The 19101-nt window shown below is 33.8% G+C and overlaps 2 protein-coding genes across 2 annotated transcripts; one reads left to right on the top strand and one right to left on the bottom strand.

Moving 5' to 3' along the window:
- Positions 1–4812: 4812 nt before the first annotated feature.
- LOC107859782 (agamous-like MADS-box protein AGL81) lies at positions 4813–6205 on the top strand. Its single transcript, XM_016704889.2, has one exon. The coding sequence runs from the start codon at positions 5024–5026 to the stop codon at positions 5921–5923; it is 900 nt and encodes a 299-aa protein (XP_016560375.2). The 5' UTR covers positions 4813–5023; the 3' UTR covers positions 5924–6205.
- A 123-nt stretch (positions 6206–6328) lies between these two features.
- LOC107859783 (protein GET1) lies at positions 6329–11402 on the bottom strand. The gene is made up of 7 exons (XM_016704890.2): positions 11173–11402; positions 10838–10917; positions 9848–9918; positions 7318–7388; positions 7156–7237; positions 6870–6919; positions 6329–6634 (listed from the first exon to the last, which is right to left on the bottom strand). The coding sequence occupies exons 1-7, from the start codon at positions 11278–11280 to the stop codon at positions 6563–6565; spliced, it is 534 nt and encodes a 177-aa protein (XP_016560376.2). The 5' UTR covers positions 11281–11402; the 3' UTR covers positions 6329–6562.
- Positions 11403–19101: the final 7699 nt, after the last annotated feature.

The raw sequence follows: 19101 nt of genomic DNA, 5'->3' as shown, positions 1-19101 counted from the left end.
TGCATAAGCTACAGTAAAACAAGAGCTTTCAAATCTTAATAAATTTAGGGCTCCTAAACAATGAACAATTGAACTGCATGTGCGATTAAAATTTCAAAGTCATACTTCATTTTGTTAGATCAACAAATCCCACATCAAATACATCCAATTGTATGTGTTATTCAAAATCATATCAGTCTTACATCAAATATTATTATATGTAAATTAAGAGTTTCATTATATCACGCCAATGCAACAAAAAACACTAGACATAAAGATATAATAATCTTCTTTTAATGCTATCATTTTTTGCTTTAATTATATGCATGTTGGTTATTGACAATCTTAGTATGTATGTATGTAGGAATGTTTGAACATCAGGAGAAGATAGGTTGATTTAACAATTTAATTGAGAAGAGACGCTAGATGAAATATGGCTTTAAACGAGTTAGTGGAACTATATACGATATTGTTAGTTCCTTTCTTCTCTATTTTTGATAAAATATTCATGCTTTTTCTTTTTAAAAAAAATATGTGATTATTTTGATTAAGTTAAATTTAATTATTTCTTACAGTAGGATGAGATTTGAAGAGGAAGATATTAGTATATTAGTAGAAGCAAATTTAGTATTTAAACTCTAAGGGTTCAATCTTTAAGGCTCTTTACGTTGATTTTATTTTTTCTTAAAATTAAAAGTTAAAACCTATTTTTATTAATTTTTACACATATTTTTATTAATTCTTTATGTTAATTTTCATTTTTATTAATTATTTCTGGTGACTTCCAAAGAGAAATAGGCTTGAGATCTCGGGGAGTTTTGTGGAGTGATCTCACACCAAATTCATTGAACTCTATGTTGTATATTTTATTGAACATATTCTATATTTAAGGCATTGGAGGTGAGCTTGATTGAAAAAGATAAAAGGGTTTTGCATAAGGTATTAAGTTTGGAGTTTGGACAGAAGAGTTTTTGTTGTTTTTATTAATTTGTCGATACTCATGTGTTACTTAAAATTGTATATATGTGTATTCATATGTTGGTTTATATAATTGTCCATGTTCCTTTTTACTATGGGTTATGACGTGTACTTTGATCTTTATAATAAATGTGCTCAAGGCAGTGGAAAAGTATTGACATGCAAACGGAACTATTCCATAGAATTGAAGTAGACATTTAAAGTCAAGAGATAGTGGGCAGACATAAATTTGTATGAATTTTCGGAGAAATTGAGTTGATCTACTTTTCTCTTTAAAGAATTTTTTATTCAAATCATTGTTCAATATCTAATATGATTTCTACAAAAATTATAGCTACCTAGCATTTGATATTGATTAAAAAATATAACAAATTTGGAGAGTATGTCAACTACATCTCAATTTTATATTAAATAAATTTTAATTTTATAAAATGTATTGAATTTTTCATTATAGTTAAAATTTCTAATCGAAATGTTGATTGAATTTTTCTTTTAAAAAAAATGTTCACGCGCAAAGCGCGTACTCTAAACTAGTAGATTATAAATATAGATAGATATAGATATAGATCATAGATTAGCTTATTGTAAAGTGTCAAAATTACACAGTTGATGGTTGGTTTAGGTTTTTAAAATGATCACAGCCCACTATAGGTGCCAGAGTAAACGTTCGTGTCAAGTTTAGGAGTCTAACGATGTGTTTGACCTTATATAGGAAAATTTACATAATATTACACCTTAAATTACTATTATTGCCTAAAATCCCAACTCCTGACTACAAAAATCCTAAATTTCACTTTAGGTCTTCAAATCTTTGGTACATCACATCTACCCTCGAATTCCATACACATTCCATTTTGTCCTTTAAGGAAAATTATTAAAAGCTATGAAAAAAACTTCAACCTCTCCGCCACAAAAGCTTAATTCTCAATCTTCCGATAAAAGTTCTTCGTCGGATTCTTTCCCAATACGCATGTTGATCTTACTAATTACAAGTTGCAATAAGAAAAAAGAATTTACATATAATGCAATACAAGAACGGTAAACAATAATGTCTCTTTCAACAACATTTTTTTGAAAGAAATTAAGTATATCATTGTTGTTAATTGCGGCTTGATAAGCACCTATGTAAAAATTGTTCCTCAATCCGAACAACGGATAGGTTCTTGATTCTGCCATCTTTACTTTGTATTTTTCTACTTTATTATTATTTTGATTCAGATCTCACAAGCAAATAAAGAAAAATTTACATAATATCTTGAATGTATAAACAGATCTCGAATGATTCGTACAGATTCATATACAAATCTCGAATGATTTATATCTATTAATAGAGTTTGGAGATACATAAGATTGATGTATCTGATAGAAGGGGACAAGAGGATACATTATGTGATCCTCCACTAAATCTACAAAAGATATGTATCTTACTGAATATTAGATTACAAATACATAATAAAAATGTGTTTGGTTGCAAATCTACAAAAATCATGTATTGAAATGCTTGTTATGTTATTGATACATCAGTCTCATATATGTTTCTGTGTGTATCGTTGTGATATTAATATATGAGAGCTATGTATCAACACTTATATATATCATATGGTGATGTATAGAAAGTTTTAGCTATGCTTACGATAATAAATTAAAAATTGAGATTTTACGTAAATTACAAAACTGTCGAGATTTTATATAACTAAATTCTAAACTGTTGGATTTCAGAAAAATAGCCTATATGTTATTGAGTAATTGTATATATAACATTATGCAATACATAAAACAAAATTGTATTGTATATACCACAATATACAATACAATATACATATGCATAGAATATTATACAAAAAACAAAAAGGTTAGTTTTTCATTGTGTGACCAAATCGAGGTTTTGGACTACAAAAATATAATGTGTTTTTTGGCCACGAAATTAATATATATTTGCTATGTGTATATTTTTTTGTGTAATTGTTCCAATAAAAATTCTAAGTGAAAAGTAAAATTTAATAAGTTTTTTTCTTTTATATCTTCAACAAATAATATTTTTTTAATTTAAAACTTTAACAAATAATTTTTTTTTCTACTAAGCAAATTTAATAAATAAAAATTTTATTTCACCAAGGGAAAAGGGTCATATCTATAGTGTTATGTGTCTTTTTTTTTCAAATATTTTCTACTTACTTATAAATGGGTATAAGCAGGCAGCTCCTTAACATGCTTGTTTGTGCTACCTGCTTCAGGTGCTTCAATCGTAATTTTATTATATCACCCTTAATTAATCATTATAACTCATTTATGTATAAAAATAATAATAAAAAAAAAATTAAATATAAAATAATAAATTAATTATTGACGTTTTATTTCAATGGTAATTTTACTATATCACTCATAATTAATCATTATAACTCATCTGTGTATAAAAAAATTAATAATATAAAAATAATAAATTGAATATAAAATGATAAATTAATTGTTTACATTTTATTTCAATCGTAATTTTACTATATCACTCCTTAATTAATCATTATAACTCATCTATGTATAAAAATAATAATAATATTTAATAAAAAATAATAAATTAAATATAAAATGATAAATTAATTATTGACGTTTTATTCAATCGTAATTTTACTATATCACCCCTAATTAATCATTATAAGTTATCTAAGTACAAAAAAAAAATATATTTAATAAAAATAATAAATTAAATATAAAATAATAAATTAATTTTTGATATTTTATTTCAATCGTAATTTTACTATATCACACTTAATTAATCATTATAAGTCACTTTAAGTAATAAAAAAATAAAAATATTTAATAAAAATAATAAATTGGATATAAAATGATAAATTAATTGTTGACGTTTTATTTCTACTTGATTACTTATATGAGACCTATTTAATTTTTTTCACAAGTATTTTTTATAATAATTTTATTATATCACTTCTAATTGGTTGTTATAAGTCATTTAAGACATATCTGTTTCGTTGGTTCAATCGTGAATTTATTATATCATCCATAATTAATTTTTTATAAAAAAATAAAAATAAAATAATAAATTAACTCTTGATGTTTTGTACTACCTTCTTCGGTTGCTTCAATTGTAATTTTACTATATCACCCCTAATTATTATAAGTCATTTAAGTATTAACAAATTAATAATGTTTAATAAAAAAGATAATCTAAACATAAAATGATAAATTATCTCTTGATATGTTAAATTAATTTGATGTCTTATATGAGACCCATTTAAAAAAAAATTCACAAGTATTTTTTATAATAATTTTATTTTATCACTTCTAATTAGTTGTTATAAGTTATTTGGACATGTTTGCTTCATTGTTTCAATCGTGATTTTATTATATTACTATAATTAATTTTTATGGTCATCTAAGCATTAAAAGATTAATAATATTTCATAAAAAAATAAAATACACACAAAATGATATGTTAACATAAAATATTTTTTAGACTATTAAAATTATATTAGTGTCACAGAAATTACAGATTGTTTAAAAATGAGATGATACGTAAATTGGAACTGAGGAAGTATTAATGTCATATTTCAAAATATGAAGCAAAAAATGTTATTCTTATATATATATATATGTATATATGTATATATATATGAGGGGATGAGAGAGAGAGTAAAAGTAAGCATTTTACGTAATTAATATGGAATTTTTGTAATTACTTTTCACAATATTTAATAGTTAACTTGTGTATGTATGTATGTATGTATATGTAATTTTTCCAAATTAATACTTGACCAAAATGGGGAATATTAATCAAGCAAGAGAAGGGCCATGTTGATTGGGTCAAACATGGTGCCAAGTTTGAAGTTCCTACTAATAGAAAAGGTGAAAGAGAAACAACCAGACCCAAGCCCAAAACTAACTCGATAGCGCTAGTCTCTATATAAAGAGAGAGAGAGAGAGAGAAAATAAAAATAAAAGTAAAAGAGAGAGAGTGTGTTTTTGGTAACTAAAAACTTACCAAAAAAATAATAATCCAAAACTTGAATCCTCTCTCCCTTGAGTTGTGGTGTTGTTCTTGGGACGCAGCACCATGAAGAAGGCGTCGAATTTCAAAAAGAAAAAAGAGACGATAGTGAAAAAGACACGAGAACTTTCAGTTCTCTGTGACGTTAAGGTTTGTGCCATTCTTGTTGCTCCTAACGGAGAAGTCGATACATGGCCTGAAAATCCCACGGAGTTGAACCCCATTATTCAATCCTACAAAGAACATGTAGTTGCCGGCAAAAGAAAAGTAATTGACGGTGGTCTCTTCAAGAATAAGTCGAAAAGTAATAATGTTGCTCTGTTTTGTGATAACGGTGATGATGATGAGTGGATTAAGAATTTGTCTAGAGACTCGAAACAGAGTTTGTTGGTGAAGTTGAATACGAAATTAGCCGCTGTTGAGAAAAGAATTGAGTTTTTGAAGATGGGCAGTGTTATTAGTTCAAGTTCAAGAGGGAAACAAGTAGTTGCTAATGGTGATCAACTGAGTAGTGAAAAACAAGTTGTTGGGGCTAATCAAGAAAACTATAATGTAGGTTGTGATGAATATTGGGGGAGTTCTTTTGCAATTAATGATGATCAACTTGGAAAAACTAGTACTGCTTATAATCAAGAAAGAGATATTGTTATGACGTCTGAGTTCAATTGTTCTGCATATAATCAGGACCAAGAAGTTGGAGGTTCTATGGGGCACGAGGGACAATTAATGGAAGAAGTTGGAGGTTCTATGGGGCACGAGGTACAATTAATGGTAACGTCTAATGAGATGAACATGTGGGAAAATTTTGAGTGGGATGATGTTTGGTCAATTATCAATGGTCCTGATCTTGAATTTGATTTATTGACAAAAGGGGCTACAGGTTTTGGTACATCGTTGAATCAGCAAACAATTGTTAATGATGGCTCCAACCCTAATTATGATTATTTCATTCCTTTATCCAATTAAAATTGCTGTTTTCTGCTAACTATCTCCCTCCCTCCAAACTCCGCAACGTCTTGAATATTTTTTGGAGTTGAGTTCGTATTATTTTTCGGAAATTCTTTTTGGGAGAACATGGGTTTTGCTATGTATTTTTTGGGGTTGAGTTGGTTTGCGGAAGAGGAGGGAGGGGGTGGGGATACATGTAGATGCAGACATGAGTTTTTTTTTCTTGATCAAGTTTAGCTGTTCCAGCAAGTATTGACTGCTACAATTTTGGTTACGCTTATGTAATGTTACGAGTTCTTTTAATTGTAATCATTATTCCATCTCAATTCAGTAACTTTTAGTTATTATTGTTGGAGATAGAAACTCGATTCCTTTTCCCTTTCCGGTTTGAATTTTCTATTGTTTGAGAACTATGAATATAACTTTGTTAAACAAGAGACTAAGAATGACATAGAGAACCTTAAAAACTGACGTCTAACTCATTACATTTGTTCCTACTTGTGGAAAAAGAATAGGGTACTCCTTACAGAGGTGTATAGCACATTCAATCTACAAATCCCAATGAATCAGTTACAACATAAAATAATAGATGTCAAAAGGAAAGTAAAAAAATTGGTCTGTGTATGTGTATACTGATGTCAGTTCTACTTTCTCCTCCTACTTGAATATTCTTCGGCTAATAGATTTGCCAACTCTAGTAGACAGTATCAACCACGGAATAATTCCCACCTGTAAGTTCATTAAACAAACTATTAAAATGCCATTCAACCAAAAGACGAGCAACTTTGCTGTATTATGAACGCGAAGCAGCAGCTGCTTTTATATGATATGTCACACAAGTTCTGGCTCTACCGTCAGAGATTCAAACCCAAGACTATATCCTCACAGGACTGCTCTATTTTCAGTCACTATTTCCTCTAAAAGAATAAATGACAATAGAGAAACAATTGTGACTAATCATTACCATAACATTATCACTGGCAGGACCTCCAGCTCGCCAAGACAACATCTTGCCTGCAGTAGCGGAAGAACAACAGATCAGTATGTCACAGGCAAATAACTTTCTATGGAAATCTGAACACGGGCCTCTCCCTAAAAGCTGGTGAAAGCAATAGATCATAAATCACAATGGAAGAGGAGCAAAGCAGGTTGGTAAGTGGGTAAACAATAGTTTTAAGCATACATCATGGTCACAAAATGCCGTGCAAGTAATGGCGACAGCTCAACAATGTAGAAACCAGAAACATTACCGAAAGGCTGTACGAGCTGCTTAGATATGGAAGCCACAGGAATACGCCAAAACCAGATAATCAATAAGAAGTACATCAAGACCTGTGTGATTAGGGGGTAAATAAGTTTCTTCGAGATTAAACAAAGCTTGTAAAAAAACACTACACAGATCCAATGAATACCTGTAAAATAGTTAGGCCTTTTGTGTATGCATCATGTGACAATTTCGCCTCTTTGCTGCGCATTTCTTGATCTGCAACAGAGGATGAGAACTAATTAAATTTAGTGATAAATTTCATCCAACTAATATGCTATAAAGAGAACACCACCAGCAACAAGAGTTATTATGCCTCAATCCCCAGCTGGTTGAGGATAGTATATGATTTATCCTCACTACCAGTTTCACTTCACTTGAACCCATTTCATTCCAATTCAATATGTTGAAGTTCTCTAACACTCAAAATTCTCCATGTTTTCCACTCATACACAATTCCTACAAGATTATAAGTACTAACAAATATTGTGTAAGCATACAAACATACCTAAACCTCAATACCAACTAGTGTGTATGTGCTATAAAGACTGAAGTGTAAGTTACAAGTACATTAAGTCAAATGTCGAGAAAGAAATATCAACATAAATGAGAACACGAATAGCGAGTTGATATACTTTGGAGTATAGCTCGTCACATTACCAGACTAGAAAGCCACCTTCAAGTTAGCAAGGTAGTCTGTTACGTAACTTTCCTCAATTTGGCTAGCCTACTTTAGTGATGCCATGATTAATCCATCCCAACTACCAAATTTACTTGCTTGTAGATCTCAAGACCACTAATATTACTATCTCAGCATTCCTATCTCTGTCTCTGATTCACTTCCTTGTTTAAGTTCAACATAAGACATCCCTAGAGTCTTTAAATTTCTTTTCAGAAAAAAGGAAGTGAACTTTTTTTAAATTTCAGTAATAAAATTGTGGATATTTCTCTCCTTTAGATCAATCCCTTTGGTAGCATTGTAGCAGCATCTGTTTTACAACTTCTAATATGAACGATTGCAAATCGACAGTTTTTTTTTCATAGAAAATTCAGAATCCAAAACACAACTTCTTTCCAAGAATTATATCCGAAGAATTAAGAATTTACTACTCTGCAGGAGCTGTTTATGCTTAACTTGATGTTTAATCAATGAATCCACAAAGTTTGTGCTTATTAACATACTTCGGTACCTACTTTTCAATACTCCAAGAATACTTACTTAAGGAGGTCCAAGCTCTGCTTAATAGTATTTCTGGTCATGGAGACTCTTTTTCATTGGAAGACAATCAGATAGCAGCTCTCATGGTTCTTCTTCTAAGGTCCCAAACCTTAAAAATCACTAACATTAGGTTTGCAGATGCTCTTTTATTCAGGTAGGAGCGCAATACTGACGAGGTCAGAAGAATAACCACAGATATACTAGATAAATTTTCTCTGAACTATCTTTACTTCATCCGATCTTGTGAAAGAGAGCCCCTTTTCTTTTCATGATCGACTCAGGTAAAGAACAGACTGCTTTGCCTGGTAAATCAAGTCAGCATATCTACTGGGTAGGCTCTAGAAAAATATTTGGGGTTCCTTGGATCTCTAGCAGGCAGCAAGCTGTTATACTTGGCCATTGGCTCATGATTGGAAAGTTTTAGCATGATCAATGCTGAGTTCTAGTAGGACATTGCCTTAACAAGGAAGAGTCAGCAAATCACTCTGTAGCTTGTATGTGTTTTTGCTTGAACATGTATGTATATTTGAACAGCCACTAATATGCAAAAGACAAGTACTAACCACAACTTCTCACCAGTCTTACTATAAGGAGGAGATATACTTGGTTATATGTAGTCCAGATTCTGGAAGAAAACTTCAACTATCCGAGTATAGTAGAGATTTGCTACTAAAGCAACTTATTTTTTGATAAAGAAAGAAATAATATTTTAAGAAGAAAGAAATAGTATTTTAAGAAAAAAAAAATGAGCTGTGGGGGATTTTGAAGTTCCTCATCTTGGGCATGTACATTTGATCAGTAAGTACTCAACATTTCACGGTCTCAAAACACACTAGCCCTTTGAAAGGAGTACAGCCACTGAGACCCCTCATCACAGATATCTCCTGAAAATATCAAGCAATTTGTTATCTCTGCGCAAGCTAAATTCCTTCATGTGCTAGAAGAGAATAGGACAGGGCAGCACTAAGCAGCCAAGTTCAGGTGAAAGAGTTAGTATGTGCACCTTGTTCCTTTACAATTAATCCTCAAAAGGCAAATGTCTTACTCTTGCATTCATCTCATTGTTCTCTGGTGATGTTAACCTTAGTACTCTGGAGAAAGTTTACATTCATTTTGGGATTCCATCACAGAATGCTTGTCTTATGCTATTGGTAATGAGAATCATTAGCTCTTTCAAAGTGATTCTTTCCATCATAAATATAGTTTGGTGGGATGGGGCATAATGAATGTATTTTGTCTATATTCGAGGCAGTATAAATCTCGGCACAATCTGCTAAATTGGCCATATAATTCAAGAAGAATCACTTTATTAAGTGGGACAAGAAATTGTCCCTGTCAGCAAGTTAGTGGAGAAAAGACAGAAGACAAGGCCATCAACTATAGTGTAGTCGATCCTACCTACATATGGACTGTGAATACAGCAGGAACTAGCCTAAAGAAAATAGAATATAAGACATACTTTTAGCAAGTTCTTTCTCCTTGGCTGTAGCTAACCTCCTCAGTTTTGCAGCTTGTGCAAATGTTGAAGGCCTGAAATTACATGTTTGAAGGCATAATCAATTTTTCCATATCATACAGCTTCCCTAAAGATGAGATCAGTTCTGTTTATTATGAAAAGAGAAAATTATCATATGTCCTCTTAAACACTCCGCTTTCTATTTCAATCACATGTTGTAGACTACCAACAAGTACTTATCCATCAAGTGTAACTACAGTAAGTAACTCTACAAACAAGGATAGTTTTGAAAAGCCACCACATAGAAATTTGCTTAGGATACCTTGACGTACAAAGAAAAGATAATAGTTATGACCAAAGCTACATGTGAGCACCCAATGGTGTGGCCTAACAGTCACTGAAACTGGGAAGGATCATAGAAATTCAGGATTCAACTCCTAGCAAAGACGAGAATGGCTAGATGACCTTTTCACATGTTTCAAGACCATGGTAGATAAGGTCATCCATGTAGTTGAGCTAGTGGGAGACGACATAGAGGGTACCTAGTTGATTAATTGAGGTGTGTGTTGTGAACTTGGATAATCAGATAATGCTTCTGGATCAGTTATTTGGACAGAGGCTGGTAGAGTTGATGGTCCACAGGCTAAACCACAAATAGGCCAGAGAATTATACATGTTGTTATACTCATACCGCCTCGTGGGCAATAGGTTCATGCGAATTGTTGCATAAAAGGTATGATTTCTCTCATCCCCCTTCTAGTTTTCTTCCTGTTATCTTCTATTTCCATTGTTGTTCATCAATTTCTTGAGTTTCAATAACCAGTTGTGGTTTGGCTAACAATCATTATATAACAGTACCTTAAGTATTTGCTCTAAGAATTCTGGATTATTTCGGTGTGAGCTCAAGTTGGCCCAAACATCATCATGCATCATCGTCAAAACTTAAATAGATAACGAAAAGAGGAAAAAAAAAAACATGTGAAGCTCACTTACTGTGAAAAGGCACCTGCCTCCTTTAGCAGCTGTTTGATTTCTGCGCGCAACTGCATATCTTCAGAATTTGTAGAACCTTTCTGTTAAATTCACCATATCATATCATACAACGAAAATCAAATCAATGGCAAAATAAGCAAGCATTTAATAACATGTTAAGATATCCATGATTGAACAGAACAAATCTAATTAGCTCAAGCCTTGGCATTAAATCAATCAATCATTGAAACGGCAATGGACATTTAAAATCAACTATTTCACCAAATCAAAATTAAGATCAAAACATGTATGAAATTCATGTGGAATTTAGATAAACCGAAAATTAACATCAGAACCTTTTTATTGATTTCGAAATGGCGAGAAAGGAGCTGGAAAGCTACGACCATAATGAATATCATCGGTGCAGCTACAGATCTCTCTAATATCTCAGTTGATTCTTCCATTTTCGTCTCTGTTGATTCTCCGTTCGCCTCTTTTCTGCTTTTTCTACTTTTGGGACCAATATGATGAGCTCCCACTTTCCACCTCTTTTTTCTTTTCTCTCTACGGATCAAATTTTTTTAAAATTATGGAAAATAAAGTTGTAATTATATTAGAATTAACTATACTTTTAAAATTATTACTATTATATGTATATGAAGTAATTATGTCATTTATTTGTTTTTAAACATAATAATACTCTTAAATTAACTAGGTGAGGTATGTCCTTCTGCACTAAAAATAAAATCTTAAGGGTTTACCAAAAAAAACGAAGCTCTAAGGGTCGTTTGGTTGGAAAATAAGTTATCTCAAAAACACTAATTTCGAAATTAGCTATTTCGGAATTAATTACTCCACTCTCAAACAGGGATGAGAAAAATACTATGATTCTGAAATAATTAATGTCGAATGAGTTATCTCACGCATTTTGTCTCAGCCAAACATAGGATATGTTCTTTTTCTAAATTAATTTCGGGATTAGTTATCCTTATCCCTCATACCAAGCAGCCCTTAAAATCTTATGGTGTTGGCCAATCAATAAATCGCATGTGTCGGAAGATGCAAAATGCGCAAAATGAGGATGTTGAAATGAATATGTAGACATACTAGAAGCGGGGGAATCAAAATATGAGAATATCTTAGATAAGGTAGGAGCGATTTTCATGGTGGACAATGTGAGGAAAGTGAGACTGAAATGGTTTGGACGTGTGATGATGAAAAGAGCAGTGACACTAGTGAGAAGGTGTAGGGGTTGAATATAGTGGGTATGATGAGAGGTAGATGTAGGCTAGAGAAGTATTGGAGTGAGATGATTAGACAAGATATTGTACAACTTCAACTTACCGACAATATAACTCTACATGAGAGATTGTGGAGGTCACAAATGGTAGGAAGGTTATTCACAGGATGCGTCGGGATGGGGTGACGGGGCAGGACGAGATTCCAGTGGATTTTTGGAAGAGCACTGGTGGTGCAGGTTTGGATTGGTTGACAAGGTTGTTTAACATCATTTTTAGGGCAGCGAAGATGTCTGAAGCGTGGAGGTGGAGTACAATGATTCCTTTGTATAAGAACAAAGGAGACATCCAGAGTTGCAATAATCATAGAGGTATCAGGTTGTTGAGTCATATTATGAAGGTTTGAGAAAGGGTGGTAGAGTTGAGGCTGAGAAGGATCGTGACTTAGAGTTGAGGCTGAGAAGGATCGTGACTATCTCTGAAAATCAGTTCAATTTCATGCCAGGTCGCTTGACTACGGAGGCCATTCACCTTGTGAGAAGATTAGATGAGCAATTTCGGGAGAGGAAAAAGGGCTTGCACATGGGTTTATTGATTTGAGAAGGCTTATGACAGAGTTTCCAAGGAGATTTTGTGGAGGTACTTAAAGGTTAGAGGGGTGCTTGTAGCGTACACTAAGGCGATGCATGATATGTATGATGATGCAAAGACTCGTGTGAGGACGGTAGTAGGTGATTCAGAGCATTTTTCAGTTTTGATAGGTTTGCACCGGGTATTAAGGGTGTGCACGATCGGTTCGATTCGATTTTATGTGTTATTGGTTGGTTTATCGATTTTATATGTACCACCCGGTACTTTATCACGTCGCGGAGCCAGCCAAAATGGCAATCGTCAAAATTCAATGAGCCTTCGCGATTATGGTGCGTCGCGCCAAGGCTTAATTTCAGAGTTGTCAATTTCTAGTAGACCAACGCGATTCCACCGCGTCGTGGTGCTTTTTCAGTTCGCAACCAAGGTGGCAACGCGATTTCCACCGCATCGCGCCACCAACCAGTTTCTTAATTGTCCAATTTCCAGTGAGCTAGCGCGATTCCACCGTGTCACGCCAACATATGAAATCGGGATTTTCATATTCCGTTTTTAAATTTCAAGGACCAATTGGTAATTTCCTAAAGCTCCAAACCAGTCTATACAAGGGATTTATACCTTAAATAACGAAAATACTTCTTTATTCATCAATTTTTCCCCAAAATCAAAATATTTCTCAAGAAACCAAGAACAAGACTTAGGGTTTCTAATCCAAGACCCAAGTCATTAAGATTCCTCCGTAAATCTTCCGAGAACCATATAACAAGGTATGTAGATGTTGATTCTTGGGTTCATTTCATCCAAGAAGCTCAAGAACCCTTTTCTAAATTTCAAAGATTTTATGTTTATGATTTTTCATGATTCACGTGAATAGAATTTGGAGTCCATGCTATTATTGAGTTTCTAATTCATGTTTTGTTTATGAGGTTTCAAGCTTTGCCCCTAGTATGTGATATTCATGTGATGTTCATGATAAACTCTCTTCAAGTTGCTTGTTAGGTGATGTTTTCATGTCAATTAAGTATAAAAATTATTGAATAAGTAAAACATGCTCCCCATGTATTTGATAAAATGCTTGTGTGAGGGAATTAGAGTCATTATAGCATGTTGACTCGAAATCCCCAATTGTGTGAAAGCCTATGCATGCCAAGTGTTTGTTGAAAATCCTTAGAGAGTGAATTGTGACATGTTAGCATGAAATCCCCCAATTATGTGTTATTTAATGCATGTTAAGTGTTTGATGCAAGACCTTGTTGAATAGAGTATGAGCCAATAGCATGTCTCCCTATACTATCACATGTTTATGATTTCTAAATGTTTGAAGAGATGTTTTAGTAATTGTGAAGGTGAATGAATGTCCATGGTTTTGATAATTCAAGAATGGTTGTGCTTTAATTTTATGTTATCGAGTCCTGGGGGTATTTATACCCGATAATTTAGATGCAATCTAGAGCCCATTTCAGTTTTCATGATAATCTCAATCAAGCCACGATTCTCAGTAACTCAGTGAGTTATAAAACTCTGTACTCTCAGACAAATACAGAAATTAAGAAATCTCAGTAATCTCAGTATCGCTAGTAATCTAGCCTCAGTTTTGTACTCAGCTCAGATCTAGTAGTATTCAAGCGTTCAGTTCAGACCCCAGTAGTAATCGAGTAATCTATTCAAAGCTCTGTATTGTTCAATTAGAAAAATGAGATTCAGTAGTATTTCGTCAGATACGGAACCAAGTGAATTCAGCTTAACTCAGTCGAGAAATATGATCAGTAACAGATTCAGCTCAGTTTAAGTTCAGCTAAGAATCAATTCAGAGTCTTTCAGTTGGGAGTAGGAGCTAGCACCGAGCAAGTCCAGGGATGGCGGCTCCTCGTTAGAGAGGCAGAGTCGTTAGGAGCAATTCCTGAACTCCAAAACTACGTAGCCAGCGCAAGATGCAGGAGTTACCCGTTAGAAAAGGCTTGTCACCCGCTAGATAGGCTTGACTATTATACTGCCTTAGGCTTGACTTCCTGCGAGGGTCACCCGTTAGAGAGGCTTGACCAGAGAGGTCTTTACCCGTAGCACAGTATTGACACCCTTCCAACTGGGGTTATAGGTTGGACCCCAGCAGTTTAGATTTGGGGCATGTCGGTTAAGTGAGCACACCCACAGTTGCAGTTTCAGTATTAAAGAACTCAGAAATCAGGACTGTCAAATACAGTCATCTATCTCAGTAAGGAACTCAGATAGTTCCATTGACTCATGAACCACCCATTAGATAGGCATGGTCCCACATTGATACGGGTCAAAGAGACATCTTAGCACTCAGGGATATGAAGACGTGAGGAAAGACTCGAGCTTGTGGGGCTGCCTAACTAACGAAGAAGCTTTGAAGTGTAGAGAACAAGTTTTAACACTCCAAAGTTGTCCAAGAAACCAAGCCCCTTTGTTTGGGCTCATTAAGGGCCTTTTGGTCATTTATGTAACAAGTGTTGCCCTAGCCTATAAATAGAACAATTAGGTCATTTTGTCATTTAGACTTTGATGATATGTTTTGAGAGCACCGTAGAGTATCTTGCAAGGTGGAATCCTTGTGGCAAGGTTGAATCCTTTTGTTGGTAGCTTGCTTAGAAAAGTTGGTTGCTTGGGGATTTCAGTTCCCTGGAGGTCACGCAAGAGATTGGTTTATGTTGTGTGTGGTATTAAAGGTCCAAGAGTAGAATAAGTTCTTGGGTTGTTAATATTACATCTCTGTTTGTCTATCTTTCTATCTTTACTTTGTTCTAATCATTGGTGTTCTGGTTCTAGTATTGTAACCCGTAACTTGTTGTCATTGTTATATCCTTGTTGTTGTTTGTTTGGTCTTCATATTGTTGTTGTTAATCTTACTTTGGGTTGGCTGTTTTGGTGTTAAAACACACCTTTTATCTCGTCATTGTTGTTGTTATTGTTGAATTCGAGTGTGGTTTCTAAACGGTCCTTGAATCTTCAAATTTGTTGACTGTTTTGAGTGTGTTTTCTTGTCTTCTTGATAATTCCGATATCACACATAAAGTTATTGAGTAATCTCATTATCAAATCCAGAGATCACCCGTTATATAGGCTTGGTCTCGGTCTCAAATTTAGTTGAGTAATCTCATTATCAGATCCAGAGATCACCCGCTAGATAGGCTTGATCTCAGTCTCAGATTCAGTTGAGCAATCTTATTATCAGATCTAGAGATTACCTGCTAGATATGCTTGATCTCAGTTTCAGATTCAGTTGAGTAATCTCATTATCAGATCCAGATATCACCTGCTAGATAGGCTTGATCTCAGTCTCAAATTCAGTTGAGTATTCTTATTATCAGATTCAGAGATCTTCCGCTAGATAGGTTTGATCTCAAATATAATCTTTTCTTATCATTGATAGTAGATTCTGGAACCCTCCGTTAGAGAGGTTTGATCTCCGATGCAGTCAGTCGTGAGTAGAAAACTCATAATTCAATCATTGATATGAGTAGATTCAGTTAATCAGTTTCAGTATCATAGTTTTCGATATCACTCGCTAGATAAGACTAATCTCAACTCAAGTACTCAGTTATCAGTGTCATATGATTCAGTGTTCAGTATCTCAGGCATTAGTAGTAAGTTCAGATGGCAGTAAAGTATCAGAGTTTCATTATTTCGAGTCATGATGATTTTAGTTATGGTTCGTGCATTTATGCATGTGTTCTCATTCAGTACTTTCATGATTATTCAGTTAAGTAATTGTTCATGCATGAGCCCTTGCATTTAGCCTTGCCTCATCTTCATACTCGGTACATTCACGTACTAACGCATTTGTGCTATGGTGTTTTATTTGACACCATAGGTTCAGAGGAACGAGATCCAGAGTACCCTTAGCATCTCAGTCCCAGTCAGCAGCAGTAAACGTAACAGTGAGTCCTCTTCAGTCCAGGATGATTCTTATTTTATTATCGCATCAGATTTAGTTATTTTTAGTAGATGGAGTTAGTTGGGGACATATCCCATCAACTCCACTGTTCAGGCAGTTTAGAGGCTTTTCGAACAGATATATCAGTATTCAGTTTTCAATTTTGAGTATTTTCAGATATTTTGAGCCTTATGACCAATTTTTGCATTTATTATCTATATTATGCAATTTTCAGGTACAGATATCAGTAGAGGGTTAGCTTGTGGTCCTTCGGGATCATGAGCACCATGTGGTGTTCTGGTTCCAGAAAATTGGGTTATTACAATATATTGACGCGACATATTCAAGGAAAGATGCCTTGGTGTATGTTATTTTCTTATGATATGGTATTAATTGACGAGACTTAGAGAGGAGTTAATGGTAAGTTAGAGATTTGGAAACAGACCCTTGAGTCTAAAGGATTTAGGTTGAGCAGGACCAAAACGGAGTCTTTGAAGTGTAAGTTTAGTGATATATCGCAGGAGGCAGGCATGGTTGTGAAACTGGACTCTCAGACCATTCAGAGGAGGGAGAGTGTCAAGTATCTGGGGTCTATGATTCAGGGCAATGGCAAGATTGACGAGGATGTTATGCATCGTATTGGGGCAAGGTAGTTGAAATGAAGGCTCGCTTTGGGAGCTTTATGTGATAAGAAGTTGCCCCACAAAGCTTAAATGTAAGTTCTACAGAGTGGCAGTCCGACCGGCTATGCTATATGGAGTAGAGTGTTGTCTAGTTAAGAACTCACACATCCAAAAGTTGAAGGTGACAGAGATGAGGATATTGCGATGGATGTGTGACCATACCAGAAAAGATAGAGTGAGGAATGAGATTATTCGGGAGAAGGTGGGGGTGGCTTCAATGGAGGACAAGATGCTAGAAGTTTGATTACGTTGCTTCGGGCACGTGATGAGGAGGGGCTCTGATGCTCCAGTGCGGAGGTGTGACTCGCTGGCTATGGATGGTTTTAGGCGGGGTAGAGGTAGACCAAACAAATATTGGAGGGAGGTGATTAGGCATGATATGGAGCAGTTACAGCTGACAGGGGACATGACCCTTGATAAGAAGGTATGAAGGATGCGGATTAGGGTAGAGGGTTAGGGGGTGGAAGCGTTTCTTTATTTGTGTTTGAAGTTTCGTGTTTGTGGGTGTTGAGTGATGTCTATGTGTTCGGTTATATAGTTTTTTAGTAGTATCTGGTGACTGTTATATTACCTTGTGGATACCGGTGTTAGTTTATTTTGCATACTGTACTAGTCTAGTTTATTTTGCATACTGTACTAGTCTAACGCATTAATGTTTTATGATTTGCTATACTGTTAGGTGTGTGGTAAAATTAAAAAGGCTAAAAGTAAATTAAAAAAAGCAAAAATTAAAAAGCTCGATACCCCTAACTTTTTACTTTTTAGATTTGATCAAAATATTACTTTTTTATCCCTTATATTTTCTTCTAATTCTAATAATACCCTAAACTTCGTAACCCTTATTGATTTTTCTTTCTTTTTCTTTCTGCGGCTTTTTTTTCATCTTTTTCCTCAAGTTTTTCTTCATCTTTCTCCTTTATTTTCAGAGAATCCATCATTACATAAGAAAACACTCACAAATTTTATCGACAAATCGAGTGGTATGTTCTTCTCTGTCCGTTCATAATTCATATAGAATCTCTGCATGTTATTTAAATTTTAAAAATTGATTCTTTTTAATAGTTTGTTTCATTCCTAAAAAATTTATGTTGTTTACAAACTTGCAATATTACAATATAATACTATATTTATATAAAAAATATCTTAAATTTTTGATTTTTTAATATTTAAAAATAAAAAAGTAACTTATATTTATAAATTGACCTGACATAATTACTTTATGTTGAAAGTGTATTTAAATAGAAATTATTTTTGAAGTATTAGAATTTAAAATCATAAATAATTCACCTTATTACGTGTTAACAATTTTAAGGATATTTAAGTCATTTTGACAATAAAAAAGTGATTGACAATACTTATTTACCAAACACATCAATAATTTTTTTTCAGTTTCACCACTTTTATCCAAATATTTATCTGCTTAATTTAAAAACACTTATTTTAAATTTTTAATTATTTAAGCTAAAAAATAATTTTTTTAATCTTATTTAAACGGATTTTATGTATTGAATTATGATGATGTAGATAAATTTGGAAAACAGGACAAAAATATCTAGAAGGAAAATGATTCTTCCAAGTGGTGAAATGACCAAAGTAACCCTCGCACTCACGATCCACGCACCAATGATTCCATTTGTCTAGATTTGTTTAATAAACCACACCGCCTCATAACACAAAAGGTTAACTTCGTCATTACACATGTAAACCACCACACATGCATATCAAATTACAAAAAAACCCAAACCCCTCGGATCCCTCCACATGTCCGGAAACTCCCCCTATCATTCCCCACCAACGGCCAGGATCCTCCCTTTAACAAACACAGAGAAAACACAACTCCTCAAAGCCAAAATATCAGCAAAGATAAGAGCTCCGTATCCA

Source organism: Capsicum annuum, chromosome 2 (genome assembly GCF_002878395.1).
Source record: "Capsicum annuum cultivar UCD-10X-F1 chromosome 2, UCD10Xv1.1, whole genome shotgun sequence".
NCBI classification, from domain to species: Eukaryota; Viridiplantae; Streptophyta; class Magnoliopsida; order Solanales; family Solanaceae; genus Capsicum; species Capsicum annuum.
Note: the sequence above shows the minus strand (reverse complement) of the source record. Positions and strands in the feature narration are given on the sequence as shown.